The 20,000-nt window shown below is 47.6% G+C and overlaps 1 protein-coding gene across 4 annotated transcripts in view; it reads left to right on the top strand.

Annotated features, from left to right (window-relative positions):
• LOC113579058 (cytosolic carboxypeptidase 4) overlaps positions 1–20,000 on the top strand; it is a 137,618-nt gene that overhangs the window by 54,174 nt on the left and 63,444 nt on the right. For all 4 annotated transcript variants that reach the window (XM_035532451.1, XM_035532452.1, XM_035532454.1 and 1 more), the window contains 7 exons: positions 3,426–3,877; positions 9,921–10,004; positions 11,437–11,520; positions 11,919–12,067; positions 12,520–12,607; positions 13,323–13,455; positions 13,611–13,764. In XM_035532451.1, the coding sequence (XP_035388344.1) occupies positions 3,426–3,877; positions 9,921–10,004; positions 11,437–11,520; positions 11,919–12,067; positions 12,520–12,607; positions 13,323–13,455; positions 13,611–13,764 (1,144 nt within the window). The remainder of the gene's footprint in view (positions 1–3,425; positions 3,878–9,920; positions 10,005–11,436; positions 11,521–11,918; positions 12,068–12,519; positions 12,608–13,322; positions 13,456–13,610; positions 13,765–20,000) is intronic.

Genomic DNA, 20,000 nt, shown 5'->3' with positions numbered 1-20,000 from the left:
CGCACACACACACACACACACACACACACACACACACACACACACACACACACACAAACACACACACACACAAATACCGCATGCACGAACGCACACACACACACACACAAACACCACACACACACATGCACACACACAGAAATACCACACATGCGCACACACATGCACACGCACACATACACAACACACACACGCACACACACACAAACACCACACAAATCTCTCACTGCAGTGTCTACACATGAGTAACAAAGTTTTCAAACTCACCATACTAGTCCTCGCAGCAGCCTGACCTGTAGGAGTGAGCCTGGTATAGACCCCGCCCACTGTGGTCCTGGGTAGAAGTGCCTCTGGGAAATTCTGTTTTGTATTTCACGGCTGTTTTAATTCAGACGCTGAGGATCAGAAGACGAACTGCATCTTTTTGTTCCATTCTGCCGTTCATTCAGGTCTCTGTTTATTGATGAGGCCGCGTTCCAGCGCCAAGAAACAACGTGGAGACCAAGAGCCACTCTTTACAAAAGCCATTTAAAAAACTTCCTCAAATAAAAGCTTATGACATTATATATCAGGATCATAGTGGCCTGGCATCATTTCTGTGCTTTTGTACGTATGACATTCATTGTTTTTAAAGTATTACATTAATTTATCTGTTTTTTGTCAGGCCATAAAATGAGAACGTTCTGTCTCAGTTCTCTTCTCCACCTGAGTGGGGGTGTTTTTGCTTCGCTGTTGTCTTCAGATTGTCAGATGTGTTAGATGTTGGGATAGCTGTAATTGGACAGGCCGTCGGAACTGCATGTGTGTTGTGGATGCAAACAAATCTACAACAGCCTGTGCATAACAACAAGCTTTCTGCTATTAATCACACACACACACACACACACACACACACACATAGACATGCAGACACGCAGACACATAGACACGCAGACACATAGACACGCAGACACATAGACACGCAGACACAGACACGCAGACACATACACGCAGACACATAGACACGCAGACACATAGACACAGACACATAGACACGCAGACACATAGACACATAGACACAGACACATAGACACGCAGACACATAGACACAGACACGCAGACACACAGACACGCAGACACATAGACACAGACACGCAGACACATAGACACATAGACATGCAGACACATAGACACAGATACATAGACACATAGACACGCAGACACATAGACACGCAGACACATAGACACGCAGACACATAGACACGCAGACACATAGACACGCAGACACATAGACACGCAGACACATAGACACGCAGACACGCAGACACATAGACACGCAGACACATAGACACAGACACATAGACACAGACACAAAGACACAGACACAAAGACACAGACACATAGACACGCAGACACAAAGACACGCAGACACAGACACGCAGACACATAAACACATAGACACGCAGACACATAAACACATAGACACGCAGACACATAAACACATAGACACGCAGACACATAAACACAGACACGCAGACACGCAGACACGCAGACACGCAGACACATAGACACGCAGACACATAGACACGCAGACACATAGACACGCAGACACGCAGACAGACACGCAGACAGACACGCAGACACGCAGACAGACACGCAGACAGACACGCAGACACGCAGACACAGACACGCAGACACAGACATACAGACACGCAGACACAGACACGCAGACACAGACACGCAGACACAGACACGCAGACACAGACACGCAGACACAGACACGCAGACACATAGACACACAGACACGCAGACACAGACACGCAGACACACAGACACGCAGACACACAGACACGCAGACACACAGACACGCAGACACAGACACGCAGACACATAGACACGCAGACACATAGACACATAGACACGCAGACACATAGACACATAGACACGCAGACACAGACACGCAGACACAGACACGCAGACACAGACACGCAGACACAGACACGCAGACACAGACACGCAGACACATAGACACGCAGACACATAGACACATAGACACACAGACATCGCTCCACCTGCCAATTACAGGCTGTGGAAAACAAACACTCGACAGGCAGTGCACCTCCCTCCTCTCCCACCTCCCCCACCCCTTCTGTTAAGATTGAGCAAGTTGTTGGTGCTCATTACTCACTTGGTGAGGCCTGGTGAGATGTAGGTGAGAGTTTGATGTGGTCTTGGTGAGGCCACTCACTGTTGGAGCCATTCTGTACTGACATCATGTCTGTTCCCTGGGTGGGAGCTTTTCAGTGAGGCACTACACACTTCTCGGGGATTTAGAGTGGCATGGTGTGGGCAGGATGGGTTTTAAAGGACTCAGAAGCATCTATTGCCCCTAACAATGACCCTGTCAGCTGCTGACCCCAGACCGGACCCTACATTAGTGCCCAGTGTTGAAAGTGCACACATTTGAAGAGTCTTGTCTTAAGCACTCAGCTTAAGACAACAAAACATTGTTATTATTTTAGAATAATTCTTATGTTTCTTATATTCACCAGACCATCAAAAATAGCACAACAGTGATGATTCAAATGTTAGCTGTATAATTGAGTGTTTGTTTTTTTCACAAACACCAGTCATACAGATCTCTAAGATGCCAGGTGATTGGCTACGCTAATGGAGCTGAGCTCAAACAGGAACTGTCATTTCCAGAGAAAAAGTCGCGGTGGTTGTTGTCTTGGTGGAGTCCGGCTCTTCCCTCACCCAGAGCGAATCACAGTGCCATCTTACACGTCACTGTCAGGTTCCTGATGAATACAAATATGTTCCCATATCACGCTGCTGAATTATGTAGAGTCTTTTGTTTACTGTTGTTTGTTGTTTGGAAAGTGGAAGGGGCATGAAGGAACTGGGAGGGGAGCCGTTCCACACGCACACTTGCTGGGACGGGACACGACTGCTTTGCGTTCACTCACTCAGCAAACTGTAGTCTTTCTTTTCCTCCTTCAGACACATTTAGTTCTTTTTTAAAAAACACTTCAATAATGTGCTATTCAAACACACGGTGGCAGCGTGAGGTGTTGTGAGACGTCCTACTGCATTGGATTGGTTAATGAGCTCTCTGTGTTGACTGTGGTCTGTAACGCGGCGAGGTGGACAGTGTCCAGTCCTCCTGGGGACGGTGTGCTCATCAGTAACTCTCCCTGTATAATCTCACTCTGCTTCTGGACTTGATGTTCACACCCTCGTCCCTGGTGGGACCTGCTGAATGCTCTGGACACTGTATGTCTGCTACAAGGTCGCCTGGGGACATTTCATTTGGTGGATTTAATACCATGTGATAAAGTTGTAATGAAACGCCCCAATCTGCTTCTGTTAAAAGAGAGATTCATCTTGTCAAGGCTTCAGAGTCTTACCGTCCTCTCTAACGGTCGAACAAACATATCTTCCAGGATCTGGACTTGGGCTCTGAGCTCGTGAAGACCTCAGATGAGGGCGGGTTTCTGAATGGGGACCTGGAAAACAAGACACAAACCTGCAGCCGGGCCCAGGCGCATCCCAGGGAGTCTCCTGCTCCCTCTGTCCAAAAAAGGCTCTCCTCCCCTGGGGGCGGAGGGGAACAGGTCATGGGCCAGGCAGACGGGCTTCTCCAGGCCGCGGACGTGTGCAGTCAGTGCCTCTGGAGCCCAGTGCGTGAGCAGGAGGGTGAGGACAACATGGTGAACAGGCTGTTGGAGCAGTATGGTGCATCCATCCCCTACCACGACCCCCAGCTCTACGCCACCACGGCCGCCCACACCAAGTCCATTGCTGCATTCTCCACTCTGGCCTTTCCTGACTTCTGGGGTCACCTCCCTCCACAAGGCCCAGAGCCCATGGAGACCAGGAAACCTCACGTTCAGAGGTAAACGTCACGCCCCCTGCTGGCCGTGAATTTGACACTTTTGGTTAAATTAACTTGATTTGCGTTTTGTTCATAAAGTCAACAGAAAAAAAACATGAAAATAATCCTGAATTTGGTTTTACAATTAAGCAGCTAATGTTGTTTTTGTTTTTTTTAAAATACATGTATTGTGTATAAAGGAGTGTTTATAGCAGTGTGTATAGTTTTATATACAGGGGTGTGTATAGGACTGTGTATAGCAGTGTGTATAGGAGTTTATATAGGGGTGTATATAGGAGTGTGTATAGGTGTGTATAGCAGTGTGTATAGGGGTGTATATAGGAGTGTGTATAGCAGTGTGTATAGGAGTGTGTATAGGTGTATATAAGTGTGTATATAGGTGTGTATATAGGAGTGTGTATAGGTGTATATAGGTGTGTATATAGGAGTGTGTGTATAGGTGTATATAAGTGTGTATATAGGTATGTATATAGGTGTGTATATAAGTATGTATATAGGTATGTATATAGGTGTGTATATAGGAGTGTGTATAGGTGTATATAGGTGTGTATATAGGAGTGTATATAGGAGTGTGTGTATAGGTGTGTATATAGGAGTGTGTATAGGTGTATATAAGTGTGTATATATAAGTGTGTATAGGTGTATATAAGTGTGTATATAGGTATGTATATAGGTGTGTATATAGGAGTGTGTATAGGTGTATATAGGTGTGTATATAGGTGTGTATATAGGTGTGTATATAGGTGTGTGTATAGGAGTGTGTATAGATGTGTATATAGGTGTGTATATAGGAGTGTGTATATGTGTGTATATAGGTGTATATAGGTGTGTATATAGGAGTGTGTGTATAGGTGTATATAAGTGTGTATATAAGTGTGTATATAGGTATGTATATAGGTGTGTATATAAGTATGTATATAGGTATGTATATAGGTGTGTATATAGGAGTGTGTATAGGTGTATATAGGAGTGTATATAGGAGTGTGTATATAGGAGTGTGTATAGGTGTGTATATAGGAGTGTGTATAGGTGTGTATAGGTGTGTATAGGTGTGTATATAGGAGTGTATGGGCTCTGGCACATCCATGTGGGAGGTGTCATGGTAGGCAAAGTCAGGGCCTGTCAGTCACCTCACAGTAGAGGTTGTATAGGAATGAAGAACCTTCAGAACGTAGCACACATGGGTTTGTGTGTGTCTGTGGACACCATCTATACATGAGAGCTGTGGAATGAGCACTAACTAGCTCTGTCCCTGTCCCTGGTTCCTGTCCCTGGTTCCTGTCCCTGTCCCTGTCCCTGGTTCCTGTCCCTGTCCCTGGTTCCTGTCCCTGTGCCTGTCCCTGGTTCCTGTCCCTGTGCCTGTCCCTGTGCCTGTCCCTGTCCCTGTCCCTGTCCCTGTCCCTGGTTCCTGTCCCTGTCCCTGGTTCCTGTCCCTGTCCCTGTCCCTGGTTCCTGTCCCTGTGCCTGTCCCTGTCCCTGTCCCTGGTTCCTGTCCCTGTGCCTGTCCCTGTCCCTGTCCCTGTCCCTGTCCCTGGTTCCTGTCCCTGTCCCTGGTTCCTGTCCCTGTGCCTGTCCCTGTCCCTGTCCCTGGTTCCTGTCCCTGGTTCCTGTCCCTGTCCCTGGTTCCTGTCCCTGGTTCCTGTCCCTGTCCCTGGTTCCTGTCCCTGGTTCCTGGTTCCTGTCCCTGTGCCTGTCCCTGTGCCTGTCCCTGTGCCTGTCCCTGGTTCCTGTCCCTGGTTCCTGTCCCTGTCCTTGGTTCCTGTCCCTGTCCCTGTCCCTGTCCCTGTTCCTGTCCCTGGTTCCTGTCCCTGGTTCCTGTCCCTGGTTCCTGTCCCTGTCCCTGTCCCTGGTTCCTGTCCCTGTGCCTGTCCCTGTCCCCGTCCCTGGTTCCTGTCCCTGGTTCCTGTCCCTGGTTCCTGTCCCTGTCCTTGGTTCCTGTCCCTGTCCCTGTCCCTGTCCCTGTTCCTGTCCCTGGTTCCTGTCCCTGGTTCCTGTCCCTGGTTCCTGTCCCTGGTTCCTGTCCCTGGTTCCTGTCCCTGTCCCTGTCCCTGGTTCCTGTCCCTGTGCCTGTCCCTGTCCCCGTCCCTGGTTCCTGTCCCTGGTTCCTGTCCCTGGTTCCTGTCCCTGTCCTTGGTTCCTGTCCCTGTCCCTGTCCCTGTTCCTGTCCCTGTTCCTGTCCCTGTGCCTGTCCCTGGTTCCTGTCCCTGGTTCCTGTCCCTGTCCCTGGTTCCTGTCCCTGGTTCCTGTCCCTGGTTCCTGTCCCTGGTTCCTGTCCCTGTCCCTGTCCCTGGTTCCTGTCCCTGTCCCTGTCCCTGTACCTGTCTCTGGTTCCTGTCCCTGGTTCCTGGCCTGTGTCCCAGTCCCTGTCCCTGGTTCCTGTCCCTGTCCATGGTTCCTGTCCCTGGTTCCTGTCCCTGTCCATGGTTCCTGTCCCTGTGCCTGTCCCCGTGCCTGTCCCTGTGCCTGTCCCTGGTTCCTGTCCCTGGTTCCTGTCCCTGTCCCTGGTTCCTGTCCCTGTGCCTGTCCCTGTCCCTGTCCCTGGTTCCTGTCCCTGTCCCTGGTTCCTGTCCCTGTGCCTGTCCCTGTCCCTGTCCATGGTTCCTGTCCCTGGTTCCTGTCCCTGGTTCCTGGCCTGTGTCCCTGTCCTGTCTGACCCAGGTGTATCTTCTGCATTTTGATCACTTTGGTTAAAAGTTTTTTTCTACTAAACATCATTTTTTCTTTCTTATTTCTCTTTTGCCTTCCGTGTGCAAAGGAGGGAGGGCCACCTGTGAGAACTGACATTTACTGAGTCATTTACAGCCTCCTGTGTTTGCTGAGGGGTCAGATAAGAAACAGTTGGTTCTATTAACACCCTTTCACTCTGAGAAAGCCTTTATGTTGGAAGCAGAGGACAGAGCTGTCAGGGAGTGGCGGAACACCCTGATTTAGTTATTTAGATCTTCTTTTTCCCACTGCCACTCTTTTAAAAGGCTTCCATCTGACGTGTATATTTTACAGACAGGCAGGCATTCTTGGTATATGTTAGGATATCTACAGATGGAGCTCTGTCTGCTGGATGGGCCTGGATTCTTCTGATCTTAGTGTTGGAGGATCAGACAGAGAGCTGGGAGACAGGAGTGATTAGTCATGTGCAGGTTAGGTGGGAAGAGTGATTGGCCAATCGGATTGATTGACTGGTGCATACATGACTATGATAGAAAATAAATTTCATCCATTTTTTTCAGTTCTTAGTGTTTGTGTGTCTGTGTGTGTTTGTGTGTGTGCGTGCATGCGTGTGTCTCTGTGTGTGTGTGCATGTGTGCCTGTGTATGTACGTGTGTGTGTCCGCGTGCGTTTGTGTCTGTGTGTGTGTGCGTGCATGCGTGCGTATGTGTGTGCGTGTGTGCGTGCATGCGTGCGTATGTGTGCGTGTGTATGTGTGCATGTCTGTGCATGCGTGTGTGTTTGTGCGCGCGTGTGTGTGTGTGTGTGTGTGTGTGTGTGTGTGTGAATGTGTGCCTGTGTATGTACGTGTGTGTGTCCGCGTGCGTATGTGTGTGCATGTGTGCGTGCATGCATGCGTATGTGTGTGCGTGTGTATGTGTGCGTGTCTGTGCGTGCGTGTGTGTTTGTGCGCGCGTGTGTGTGTGTGTGTGTGTGCGTTTGTATGTGTGCGTGTCTGTGCGTGCGTGTGTGTTTGTGCGCGCGTGTGTGCGCGCGCGCGCGCGTGTGTGTGTGTGTGTGTGTGTGTGCGTGTGTATGTGTGCGTGTCTGTGCATGCGTGTGTGTTTGTGTGTGTGTGTGTGTGTGTGTGTGTGTGTGTGTGTGTGTGTGTGTAAAACACTGCTTTACTGAAACACTAACATCCAGCCCATTCTAACTGCGGTCTTCCTGCAGATAGATGCGCGTAGTCCTGAACAGTCTTGCTTTCACCTACATGCTACAAAGACTCGCTAACAAGCAGCTTTATGCAGGCTGGCATGTCCTGCGCGCTGAGGGCCAGGGTATCTGATCTCAGCGCCTCCCTGCCGGTGTGCTTTCAGCTGTGGATGAAGAGCGCAGGACAAGGGTGGGTGGGTGGTTCTTTGGTTCATGAAGATACAACCATACAACGGTGAGCAGATCACCCATTTTACAGTCAGTCAGTGGTAGTGGCTGTAGATGTCAGTTTATTGTGTTTATCCTGGGGAGGATTGTGGGTCGTGGGTCATGGGTTGTGGGTCATGGACTGGTCGTTAAGGGTTTCCAGATTCTTTATTTCCCAAAGTTGAAACTTTGTACTGAAGAGCCGTGTTTAGCTGTGACACCTACATAAGCCACACATGACTTTAACAGACATAAACATTTACCAATGCTCATTCCAACAAACTCACCTGTCACCAAAGCTGCTTCTGACAACCTTGGTCACACGTTGACATAACCTGTGTGGACATAATGTGTGCTGTCCACTGGGTGGGGAGAAATGACATCACATGTCCTGACTTCAGCTCAGTGTTCATTTGTTATGTCAGGGCGATGTAATGTTGATGCCTTCAGAGCGATTCTCTGTAGCGTCTCCTGTACTGCTGCGATAGTGGCATGGAAAACAGTCCTGGAACTTGTTTTAGTGATGTTCTGGTTTTAGCCTGAAGTGACAGTTTTCTTTCTACTTGGCATTAACACAAACTGACACAGATGGACTGCAGTCCGAAGTCTCAGTAAATGTATTTGTTAACAAATAAGACCTTTACATAACTGTAGTTTATCATGTGTGAATGTTAAAAAGTCTGTATTAGACTAAACCTGTGTGACCGTTTCTGTTAGAGAGTAGTGAACTGTATCAGCTAAGATACGTTAAATGTTGGTTGTCCCAGTTCCGGCCGACTGGGGTTATTTCCTTCCTGGGTCTTCACGCACTGTCATGACGCTGTAATGATTATTTATGTTTATTTACTTTGACCCTAAAGTGAGTTCCCTGAGCTTTAGAAAAGACAAACATTTCACTAATTTACAGATAGACCTAAACCCACTGAACCCACTCAGAGAGTTCTCTCAGTTACCCAAACATGGACAATCTCGCCTGTGATCCCGGTACATTGCTGCTGTCATTGTTGGCCTTTGTGCTACCAGAGACTTTCTAGAAACTCCACTGAGAGAATAAATGGGGGTTAATGGAGCTAAATGACTAAAACCAAAACGAGTTTCTCACCACTTGCCAGGATTTTCCTTTAACTGTGGAAGGTAGTTGTATGTTTTTCAGTAAAAATACCAAAGATAATGTACTGTACCTGTACCTCTATCCTGTTCTACAGCAGACAGGTTTTGGGCAGTAGGACAGTAGCGTCTCTGTCGCTGAGTGCTGATTAGTTAACGAACTGATGGTGGAGGAGCAGGAATGCTAGTGAATGTTCCGTGTGTAGTGGCCTTCATTAAAGGGTTACCCAGTACTGTCTGGAGGAAAGTGCCTAATTCATCTAGGAAGACCTTGTGCTGTATGCGTGTGTGTGCGTGTGTGTGTGTTTGTGTTTGTATCTGTGTGATTGTATCTGTGTGTGTGTGTGTGTGTGTGTGTGTTTGTATCTGTGTGTGTATGTGTTTGTGTTTGTATCTATGAGTCTGTATCTGTGTGTGTGTGTGTGTGTGTGTGTGTGTGTGTGTGTGTGTGTGTGTGTGTGTGTTTGTATCTATGAGTCTGTATCTGTGTGTGTGTGTTTGTATCTGTGTGTGTGTTTGTGTGTGTATCTGTGTGTGTGTGTGTGTGTGTGTGTTTGTGTGTGTATCTGTGTGTGTGTGTTTGTGTTTGTATCTATGAGTCTGTATCTGTGTGTGTGTGTGTTTGTGTGTGTATCTGTGTGTGTGTGTGTGTGTGTGTGTGTTTGTATCTTTATGTGTGTGTGTGTATATATATATATATATATGTGTGTGTGTGTAAAGAAAGCCCAGAATGGTATCGTATATGAAGGTATTATCGATTAATTAAGTAATTGCGTTTCGTTCATCCCTCATCTGTGTTAACTGTGTGCTGTTGCAGTAGTCGTTCTAGGCATGATATCCACTGTGAAAGACTTTCTTTTATTTTCAGAAAGAAGGTTTTTGAAGATGTGTGTCGTCTCCTCCATCCTGAAGAGCTCATCAATAAAGTTGTTTTTGATTCAGAAGATCCCAGGTAACGACTTGTGTTCTTCACAGTCTGCCGAGCTATTAGGCTTTAAAGAGCAGTCCACACTGCTATAGAAACAACCTCAGTGCCGTGATGAGACGAAATCCAGATGTTGTTTTGTCTAATGAGTCCAAGCAGTACCAACAGGACATCCTACTGACAGTTCCAGCACATGAGCAAAAAACGCACATTTGTTCATACACTTCCATCTCTCTCACTGAGCCAGTGACACACAACCATACGAATGTCAGGAAGAAAACAATGACCAGATTCTTTGTTAGTGTTCCCCTGGTTACAGCCTCCTGAACGGAGATGTTCTGTGAGCATTGCTGTACTGGTTCTGGTCCTGAATCTTGAACCCTGAGTAGATGACCGTCTCTGTCAGAACATTAGTAAAAAGAGAAGGACAATCTGAGATTTTCATTTAAAAATCCTCTATAATTCTGTCTCTTTGAGCATTTTTGCCTCTTTGTCTCTGTCTCTCTCTCCCTCCTTTCTCAAATCTAATTAAATCAAGTCATATGTGCTTAATTGGCATGACAGGGTAAATATACCTGTTTCCAGTGCACTACAGTACATGTAAATGTATTATTAATATACAAATGAATAAGAGGTTTTATACAGGATAGGAAATCAAGTTCAGGTACTGGACTAGTAATCAATAGGTTGCTGGTTCCAGTCCCACCACTGCCAAGTTTCCACTGTTGGGCCCCTGAGCAAGACCCTTAACCCTCAATTACTCGATGTGTTCAGTCAGAATTGTAAGTCGCTTTGGATAAAAGCGTCAGATAAATAGCATAAATGTGAATAACTGTGAATGTATCTGTTACAGTGTTTTCTCTGATCTTTGTCAGTTTAGTATAAATTGTCCTGCTAATTCTACCATTTCTGTGTTTTCCCCCAATAATGTTGTCAGTGTTTCTGTAGTGGTCAGTGTGGAGAAGGTGGGACTTTAATTCTGTAATTCTGTGCAGAAAAGTCTCAGAAGGTTTCGTATTTGGGACATGAAAGAACGCAATGACTCTCGGTTTCAGTCTCCTGATGGATAGTGGGTGCAGATCCTGTCCTCTCTGGACACCCGGCTTTTTCTGAGACTTCCTGTTCCAATGTCCAGCTCGTGGTCTCTCATTCTGTCTTTAGGCAGTGTTTGCCTTTGTTTGTTGTTTTAATTTTGGTAATTTGCTCATTTGTATTTACACTCAAGTAATTCACAACATTTTTATTTGTTCTGATGTATAATTTCACTCTCTCTTCTTTCCATCTTTCTCTGTCTCTGTCTCTGTCTCTCTGTGTCTGTCCTTCCTATATCTTCTATGTCCTCTGTCTCACTTTCCTCTCTCTCTCTCTCTCTCTCTCTCTCTCTCTCTCTCTCTCTCTCTCTCTCTCTCTCTCTCTCTCTCTCTCTCTCTCTCTCTCTCTCTCTCTCTGTCTCTCTCAGTCCACAGTGTTCCCAGGATGGCTGCCTTCGTTTCTTCTCACGGTTTGAGAGTGGGAATCTGCGCAAAGCTATTCACATCCGCACGTGAGTCCACACACGCGCACACACACTCATTCTGTGTCCTTGGACATGCATCGTTGGTGGTTCTCTCACAAACCCTGTCTCTCAGGCATGCCTCACCTTGTCTGGACTCAGGCGGTTGTGATGACGTATACCTGATGCTCCTCACACATGTTCCTTACACGTTCCTTTATTCTCCAGGGACCAGAGATAAGGATGTAGATGCAGATGTAGATCCCTCACCTCCATTGGGATCTCAGACTCACTTTTTCTTTTTATGACTCACATTTTATTTTTTTTATACATCCTTCCATCTCTCTCTTTCTCCCTCCCTCCTGCAATATCTCCTTGCTCCCTCCCTCCCTCTCTCTCCCTCCCTCCCTCTCTTTCGCTCTCTCTCTCTCTCTCTCTCTCTCTCTCAGGTATGAATATGACCTGATTCTCAGTGCTGATGTAAACTCTTCCTCACACTCCCAGTGGTTCTACTTTGAGGTCAGTAGGGTGCAGGCCAGTGTTCCCTATCGCTTCAACATCATCAACTGTGAGAAGAGCAACAGTCAGTTCAACTACGGTATGTAACACGCACACACACACACACACACATGCACACACACACACGCACATGCACGCACATATACACCACACACACACACAAAACACACACACACGCATATACACCACACACACACGCTCATATACACCACACACACACACACACACACACCCACACACACACACACACACACCCACACACACACACACACACGCGCACATATACAACACACACACACACACACACACGCATATACAACACACACACACACACACACACGCATATACAACACACACACACATACACCACACACATCCCACCTCCAGTCTGGTCCCACTGCTGACCAGCCTTTGGGAGAACCAGAGATCAACTGTTGAGTCCCCCCTCCTGTGTGTAAGGTCAGCGTAGAAGTGAAGGAGCTGATTAAAGATTAGTGTGTGTGTGTGTGTGTGTGTGTGTGTGTGTGGTAGGCATGCAGCCTGTGTTGTATTCAGTCAAAGAGGCACTGGAGGGAAGACCTCACTGGGTTCGAGCTGGAACTGAGATATGCTACTATAGGTGAACACACACACACGCACATGCACACGCACACACTCACACACACACTCACACACACACACACACACACACACACACACATACACACACACACACACACACACACAAACACACACACACACACACACACACACACACATACACACACACTCTCACACACACACACACACACTCACACACACACACACACACACACACACACACACATACTCACACACACACACACACACACACACACACACACATACACGCACACGCACACGCACACGCACACACTCACACACACACACACGTACGCACACACTCACACACACACACACACACACACACACACACACACACACACACACACACACACACACCATAAGGGGTCTTGCTCAAAGACTGTCATTAGAGCAGTTTTCCCCGAGGGCTCATGAAACAGTGACTGTGTTTTTGAACACTGGGTCACAGTTTCCTCTCTGCAGTTGTTATCTGATCCCAGAGTTGAAGTTTCAGATGTAATAAGTGCTGAAATGGGAATTTAAAACAATAATTCTGTCATTATGGGCCTCACACAGTAACGGAGTCATCGTTTTCCTGGTCTGATCTGCTCTTTGCTATCAGACCAGGTCTTTAAGATGGTCCTCCCACATCCAGTCAGACTATGAATGATAATGTCAATGTGACACCTTCCTCTTCTTCGCCCTCTTCTTCATCTTCCTGTGGGCCTTAGGAACTGGTTCTGCCTCACTGGAGGTCCGAGAGGTCACTCTTTTTATACCCTGACCTTTACCGTGACCTTTAGTCATGAAGATGATGTGTGCTACGTGGCGTACCATTACCCATACACCTACACAGCTCTGCAGGTAGCTGCAATGTGTGTGTGTGCCTGTGTTTTGTGTGTGTGTGTGTGTGTGTGTATACATATCTAGTTGACAGAACACAAACATTAAACCTAGCCCTTGATTGAACTGATTCTCTATTGATGAGCTGAACTGATGTATTGATCTGGGTGTCCCAGACACACCTGCAGGTCCTGGCACGCTCAGTGGACAGACGGAAGGTGTTCTTCAGACAGCAGACTCTGTGCAAGACACTGGCGGGAAACCCCTGTCCTGTGATCACCATTACGGCTTGCCCCTCCTCCCGAGCCTGGACACACCTGCACCAGCTCTGTAAGTGTGTGTGTGTGTGTGTGTGTGTGTGTGTGTGTGGAGCATATGTGATGTTCATCCTTCAGACTGCCTCTTTCTGAAGGACCAATAACATCTGCAGTGTAAAATCACTCCTCCAATAGGAAGTGGAGAAATATCTGCAAGCTGGAAACTGCTGAAACCTTTCCGTTGGTGTAAGTGTATTCTGAACATTATTTTGACTATAATGAAACTGTCAGAGCAAACTCAGACATGCGCCCGTGAGGGTTGAAACCCCAAATAAAACCTGCTCAGTAATCACAGTAATTACAGTACAGCCTTTATTTCAGGACCCTGAGTAGTCATTAAACCAGACCAAAAAATGTGCCTGGCATTAAATGAATATTAATATCTATTAATTGTAATTTTAATATGAGATGTAATCATTTATTACGTGGAGCGTAGGAGGTCTGCAGAGGGTTAAGGGTCCTCGTGGAAGCAGGTGATTGGTTTCAGGCCAGAGTACAAGAACACTGAGAGGACGTTAAAACGATGTGGATGAGAAGGACGTTTGGAGTGGTTGAACTTCTGCCTCCGCTGCTTTAAAGTTTGCTGACATTATAATGTTAGAAACATGATTGTAAAACTTCGAGTTCATAACCCATAAAAACACAAAAGTGGTGTGTTTTACTACGAGAGGTGAAGAGACAGGACAATGAGAGCTAGAGAGAGAGAGAGAGAGAGAATTAAAGAAAGTGAGAGAGAAGAGCGAGAGATGGAGGGAGGGAGAGGGAGTGAGAGAGGGAGAGATGGAGAGTGAGAGAAGGAAGGAGGGAGGAAGAGTGAAACCTTGTTTTATTTGTGCTCTTAACATGCCCTTGTTGAACTGCCTTCGTTATTTGCCCCTGGGGCAGGGCTTCCCCCGGGACTGTTCTGTTCATTTATTAGTTCAGGTGAACTTTGTTAGATGGCCATTGGGAGGTAGAGTGTGAATGAACACACCGGAGCAGAACTTACCCAGAAGGCATTGCCATCTGGTGCAAATCACTGAAACAATGGCAGACAGAAGCTGTTTGTGAGAGTGTGTAATTAACCCTTCCCTTCCCAAGCTACTGAGGCCACCTTCCCCTCTCTATCACCTCCGTCCAGCCTGGTCTCTGTGCTTTCACCTCCGTCCAGCCTGGTCTCTGTGCTTTCACCTCCGTCCAGCCTGGTCTCTGTGCTTTCACCTCCGTCCAGCCTGGTCTCTGTGCTTTCAGCTCCGTCCAGCCTGGCCTCTGTGCTTTCAGCTCCGTCCAGCCTGGTCTCTGTGCTTTCACCTCCGTCCAGTCTGGTCTCTGTGCTTTCAGCTCCGTCCAGCCTGGTCTCTGTGCTTTCACCTCCGTCCAGCCTGGTCTCTGTGCTTTCAGCTCCGTCCAGCCTGGTCTCTGTGCTTTCACCTCCGTCCAGCCTGGTCTCTGTGCTTTCACCTCCGTCCAGCCTGGTCTCTGTGCTTTCACCTCCGTCCAGCCTGGTCTCTGTGCTTTCACCTCCGTCCAGCCTGGTCTCTGTGCTTTCAGCTCCGTCCAGCCTGGCCTCTGTGCTTTCAGCTCCGTCCAGCCTGGTCTCTGTGCTTTCACCTCCGTCCAGTCTGGTCTCTGTGCTTTCAGCTCCGTCCAGCCTGGTCTCTGTGCTTTCAGCTCCGTCCAGCTTGGTCTCTGTGCTTTCACCTCCGTCCAGCCTGGTCTCTGTGCTTTCACCTCCGTCCAGCCTGGTCTCTGTGCTTTCACCTCCGTCCAGCCTGGTCTCTGTGCTTTCACCTCCGTCCAGCCTGGTCTCTGTGCTTTCACCTCCGTCCAGCCTGGTCTCTGTGCTTTCAGCTTCGTCCCCATCACCTGCTACGTTCAAATCCCGTCCCAATCCCGTTTGCTTGTCCGGCACTCCAGTTTGTCCCAGACATAACTCCTCTCACATTAGGCATCGTATTCTCCTCCACCTCACTCTACTCCACCACCTCACTCTGCTCCACCTCACTCTACTCTTCCACCTCACTCTGCTCCACCTCACTCTGCTCCACCACCTCACTCTGCTCCACCTCACTCTACTCCTCTACTCCAAAGCCTTCTTCTGCTGGCTTTGGTCACTTTGTTATTCATCTTATTTGTTTATTTTCAACTATATTTATTATTTATAAACATTATAAACATATGTGAGTCATGAAAAGAGTTATTGTTATTATTAGTATTATTATCATTCACAAAATACTGTGATTAACAACCTATAATATGTCATTTGTTGCATTTAAATTGAATTCCCAGCTACTCCTCCTGTATCTAAATGCCAACAATACTTTTATATTACTTTGCCAACTAATTACTTGGCGGCACCCGTCAGCAGAGACCCAGAACACACACTTGCCTACATGCCCGAGAGCTCCGAGAGCTCCATAAAGCAAACGGCCAATCACAGCGCAGGTGGGGCACACAGCCAATCACAGTGCAGGTGGGGCACATGGCCAAGGGCCCTAGAGACAGTTGATGAGGGTGCGCTGACAACAGTAAAGGACTGGAGCCAGAGAACGGGGCGAGGGAGAATAGAGTGAGAGGGAGAGAGTGATAGAGAGAGAGAGAGCTAGAGAGGGAGAGAGGGAGAGAGAGAGAGAGAGAGAGAGAGAGAGAGAGCTAGAGAGGGAGAGAGAGAGAGAGTAGAGAGAGAGAGAGAGAGAGAGAGAGAGAGAGAGCTAGAGAGGGAGAGAGAGAGAGAGAGTGGAGAGAGTGATAGAGAGAGAGAGCTAGAGAGGGAGAGAGAGAGAGAGAGAGAGAGAGAGAGAGAGAGCTAGAGAGGGAGAGAGAGAGAGAGAGAGAGTGGAGAGAGTGATAGAGAGAGAGAGAGCTAGAGAGGGAGAGAGAGAGAGAGAGAGAGAGAGAGAGTGATAGAGAGAGAGAGCGAGAGAGGGAGAGAGAGAGAGGGAGAGAGTGATAGAGAGAGAGAGAGCTAGAGAGGGAGAGAGAGAGAGAGAGAGAGAGAGAGAGAGTGGAGAGAGTGATAGAGAGAGAGAGCGCTAGAGAGGGAGAGAGAGAGAGAGAGAGTGATAGAGAGAGAGAGAGCTAGAGAGGGAGAGAGGGAGAGAGAGAGAGAGAGAGAGTGGAGAGAGTGATAGAGAGAGAGAGAGCTAGAGAGGGAGAGAGGGAGAGAGAGAGAGAGAGAGAGAGTGGAGAGAGTGATAGAGAGAGAGAGAGCTAGAGAGGGAGAGAGGGAGGGAGAGAGAGAGAGAGAGAGTGGAGAGAGTGATAGAGAGAGAGAGAGCTAGAGAGCTAGAGAGGGAGAGAGAGAGAGAGGAATCTTTGTACTTGAATGCATTATTTTCAGAGAAAAGCTACTAGATGTGTTTGCTCATAAGACCCTGCTGGATGGGAGTGTGTCTGTACCTTTTCTGTTGAGTTTCTTGGGTTTAATGTAATTGCTGACACGTTTTCACCATTACAGCTCCTGTGGTAGGACTGTGTGGAAATAAGTACCAGTCTCTCAGTAAGGAAATGTGTGTTCATCTCGTCAACCACGTTACTGATGCAAGTGCAGAGGTCCACTGGTGAGATCCCATGTTAATAAAATAATGCGTGGGAAGGATTTAACATGACAGGGGAATGAGAATATGAAGTTGTGATCATGACTCAGTATTCAGTGGGATGTTCACACATTATAGGGAAACACACACATTAAACGAAAACACACATTATAGGGAAACGCATGTTATAGGAACATTTCATGGTGCAGATGGTGTCTACAGCGCGGGCAGGTGTGGGACTGCCCAAAAAAAGGACTCGAGGGTTTGATACACCTGCTGGGGTTGATACATCAGCTGTGTGGGATACACCTGCCGGGGTTGATACATCAGCTGGGGTTGATGCATCAGCTGTGTGGGATACACCTGCCGGGGTTGATACATCAGCTGGGGTTGATACATCAGCTGTGTGGGATACACCTGCCGGGGTTGATACACCTGCTGGGGTTGATGCATCAGCTGTGTGGGATACACCTGCCGGGGTTGATACATCAGCTGGGGTTGATACATCAGCTGTGTGGGATACACCTGCCGGGGTTGATACATCAGCTGGGGTTGATACATCAGCTGTGTGGGATACACCTGCCGGGGTTGATACATCAGCTGGGGTTGGTTAGACCTACTGGGTTGGTTAGATCTGCTGGATTGGATACACCTGCTGGTTTTTACAGGGCTAGTTTAGCCAGTGTGTGTGTGTGTGTGTGTGTGTGTGTGTATAAAACAATATAAATCACAATGAACTTGCTCATCGTATAGCTGGATAGCTCAGTCAGTAGAGCAACACTTTAAATCTGAGGGTCCAGTGTTCAAGTCCCTGTTCAGGCAAAGACATTGTTACTGGGCAGTGGTAGTTCAGGGGTTAAGCTACTTGACTTATAATCGGGAGTGCCGGGTTTCTACTGTTGGACCCCTGATCAAGGCCCTTAACCCTCAATTACTCAAGTTGTATTCAGTCAGAGTTGTAAGTCGCTTTGGATAATATGCATACATGTAAATGCTCATTAATAAGTAAGTTCTGTCTAATGAACACACACGCTGTGCCTCGTTCTTTGGAGTGATGGTTCCAGCAGTATCGGAAGTAGTGTGCACCTGGGATACGTTTAGACAAGTCCACTGTGATGTGAGGAGTTTTTCACTCCTCTTTGAGATGGATGGCATATAGAGGTTTGAGTGTGACCCTGCTGCATGTGGAACTACACAATTTCTGGAAGCAACCGCAGTATTAAACAGTTATGAAACCACACTGTCGAGGAAGTCTTCTGATTGTTCCTCCTCTTGGACTTCCTGCCTCAGATCTTCAGTTTGTTTTGTGCTGTAGAATTCACATCAAAATCTGACGGGAAGTTCTCCAAAGTGCCTGGGCCCTCCCCCACTTTTCAGCGACCAGTAGATGTTTCGGATTGATGTGACATCGTTGCTCATGACCAATGAAAGCTGTAGGAAGTCTTTCTGTTGGTTGTCACTAATGACCCCAGAGGTCTTTGGTTTATTTTCCCAGAGTCCTTCAGTAGACAGCTACAGTCTGAACGCTTTCACTGTAAATTTGGCCTACAGAACTGGGGATGTACTGTGAAAGGTCAGAAATATCAATCCTCTACAAAACTCAAACACAATACTTTAAAATATATTAAAATACATTAAAATAAATTACAATACACACGTGTATACACAGACACACACACACCCTCCCAGCATGCTCCTGCTCCGTCTGTAACAGTCCTGGTGTGTATGCTCTCCCACTGACATGCACCCACACTCTTTCATTAACTCTGCCTTTACCAAGAAAGCTACACACTACAGCACTGCATTCATAAAAATCTACACAAAGACACAGATCAGGAACAGTCGAAGCAGCTGCCTTCCCAGATTCATTCTTCCCAGATTCATGAGGCACATTAAGCGTGGTGTCAGTGTGCTGGATCTTTTCAGGTGTCTTCCTGATCCCTCTAAACGCAGACATACGCCTATGGTATTTGGGAGTGTGTGTACAGAGTCACCCAGCTTGGCCCACGAGTGGATTCTAACCTAATTAGCACCCTGGGCTGCTGTGACCTGAACGTATGAGGTCATCTTTCAGACATGGTTGTGTGTGTGTGTGGTAATCACTAGATAACTTCCCCAAGATGTGTTTCATTAATGCTACACACCTCCCTCCTGTATCTGGCATAGAGGACAGAGCATTTGTGGTGTTTGTGGCATTTGTGTGGCAGTAGTAATTACAACAGGATACAGGTCACACACAGGTGCACGTCACACCACACACACACACACACACCACGCACACACACACACACACACACACATACACACGCGCACACACACACACATGCACACACACACATATGCACACACATACAGGTGCACATCACAACACACACACACACACACACCACGCACACACACACACATACACAAACACACGCACACATACACACAGGTGCACGTCACACTGCAGACACACATGCACACACACACACACACACACACGCACACGCACACACAGGTGCACGTCACACCACACACATACACACACACAGGCATGCACGCACATGCACACACGCACTCACAAATGCACGTCACACCACACACACACACACACACACCACGCGCACACACACACACACACACACACGCACACACACACATGCACACACACACATACGCACACACATACAGGTGCACATCACAACACACACACACACACACACACACACACACATACACAAACACACGCACA

Source organism: Electrophorus electricus, chromosome 12, assembly GCF_013358815.1.
Source record: "Electrophorus electricus isolate fEleEle1 chromosome 12, fEleEle1.pri, whole genome shotgun sequence".
Classification (NCBI taxonomy): Eukaryota; Metazoa; Chordata; class Actinopteri; order Gymnotiformes; family Gymnotidae; genus Electrophorus; species Electrophorus electricus.
The sequence above is the reverse complement of the archived record's forward strand: the minus strand, read 5'-3'. Positions and strand labels throughout refer to the sequence as shown.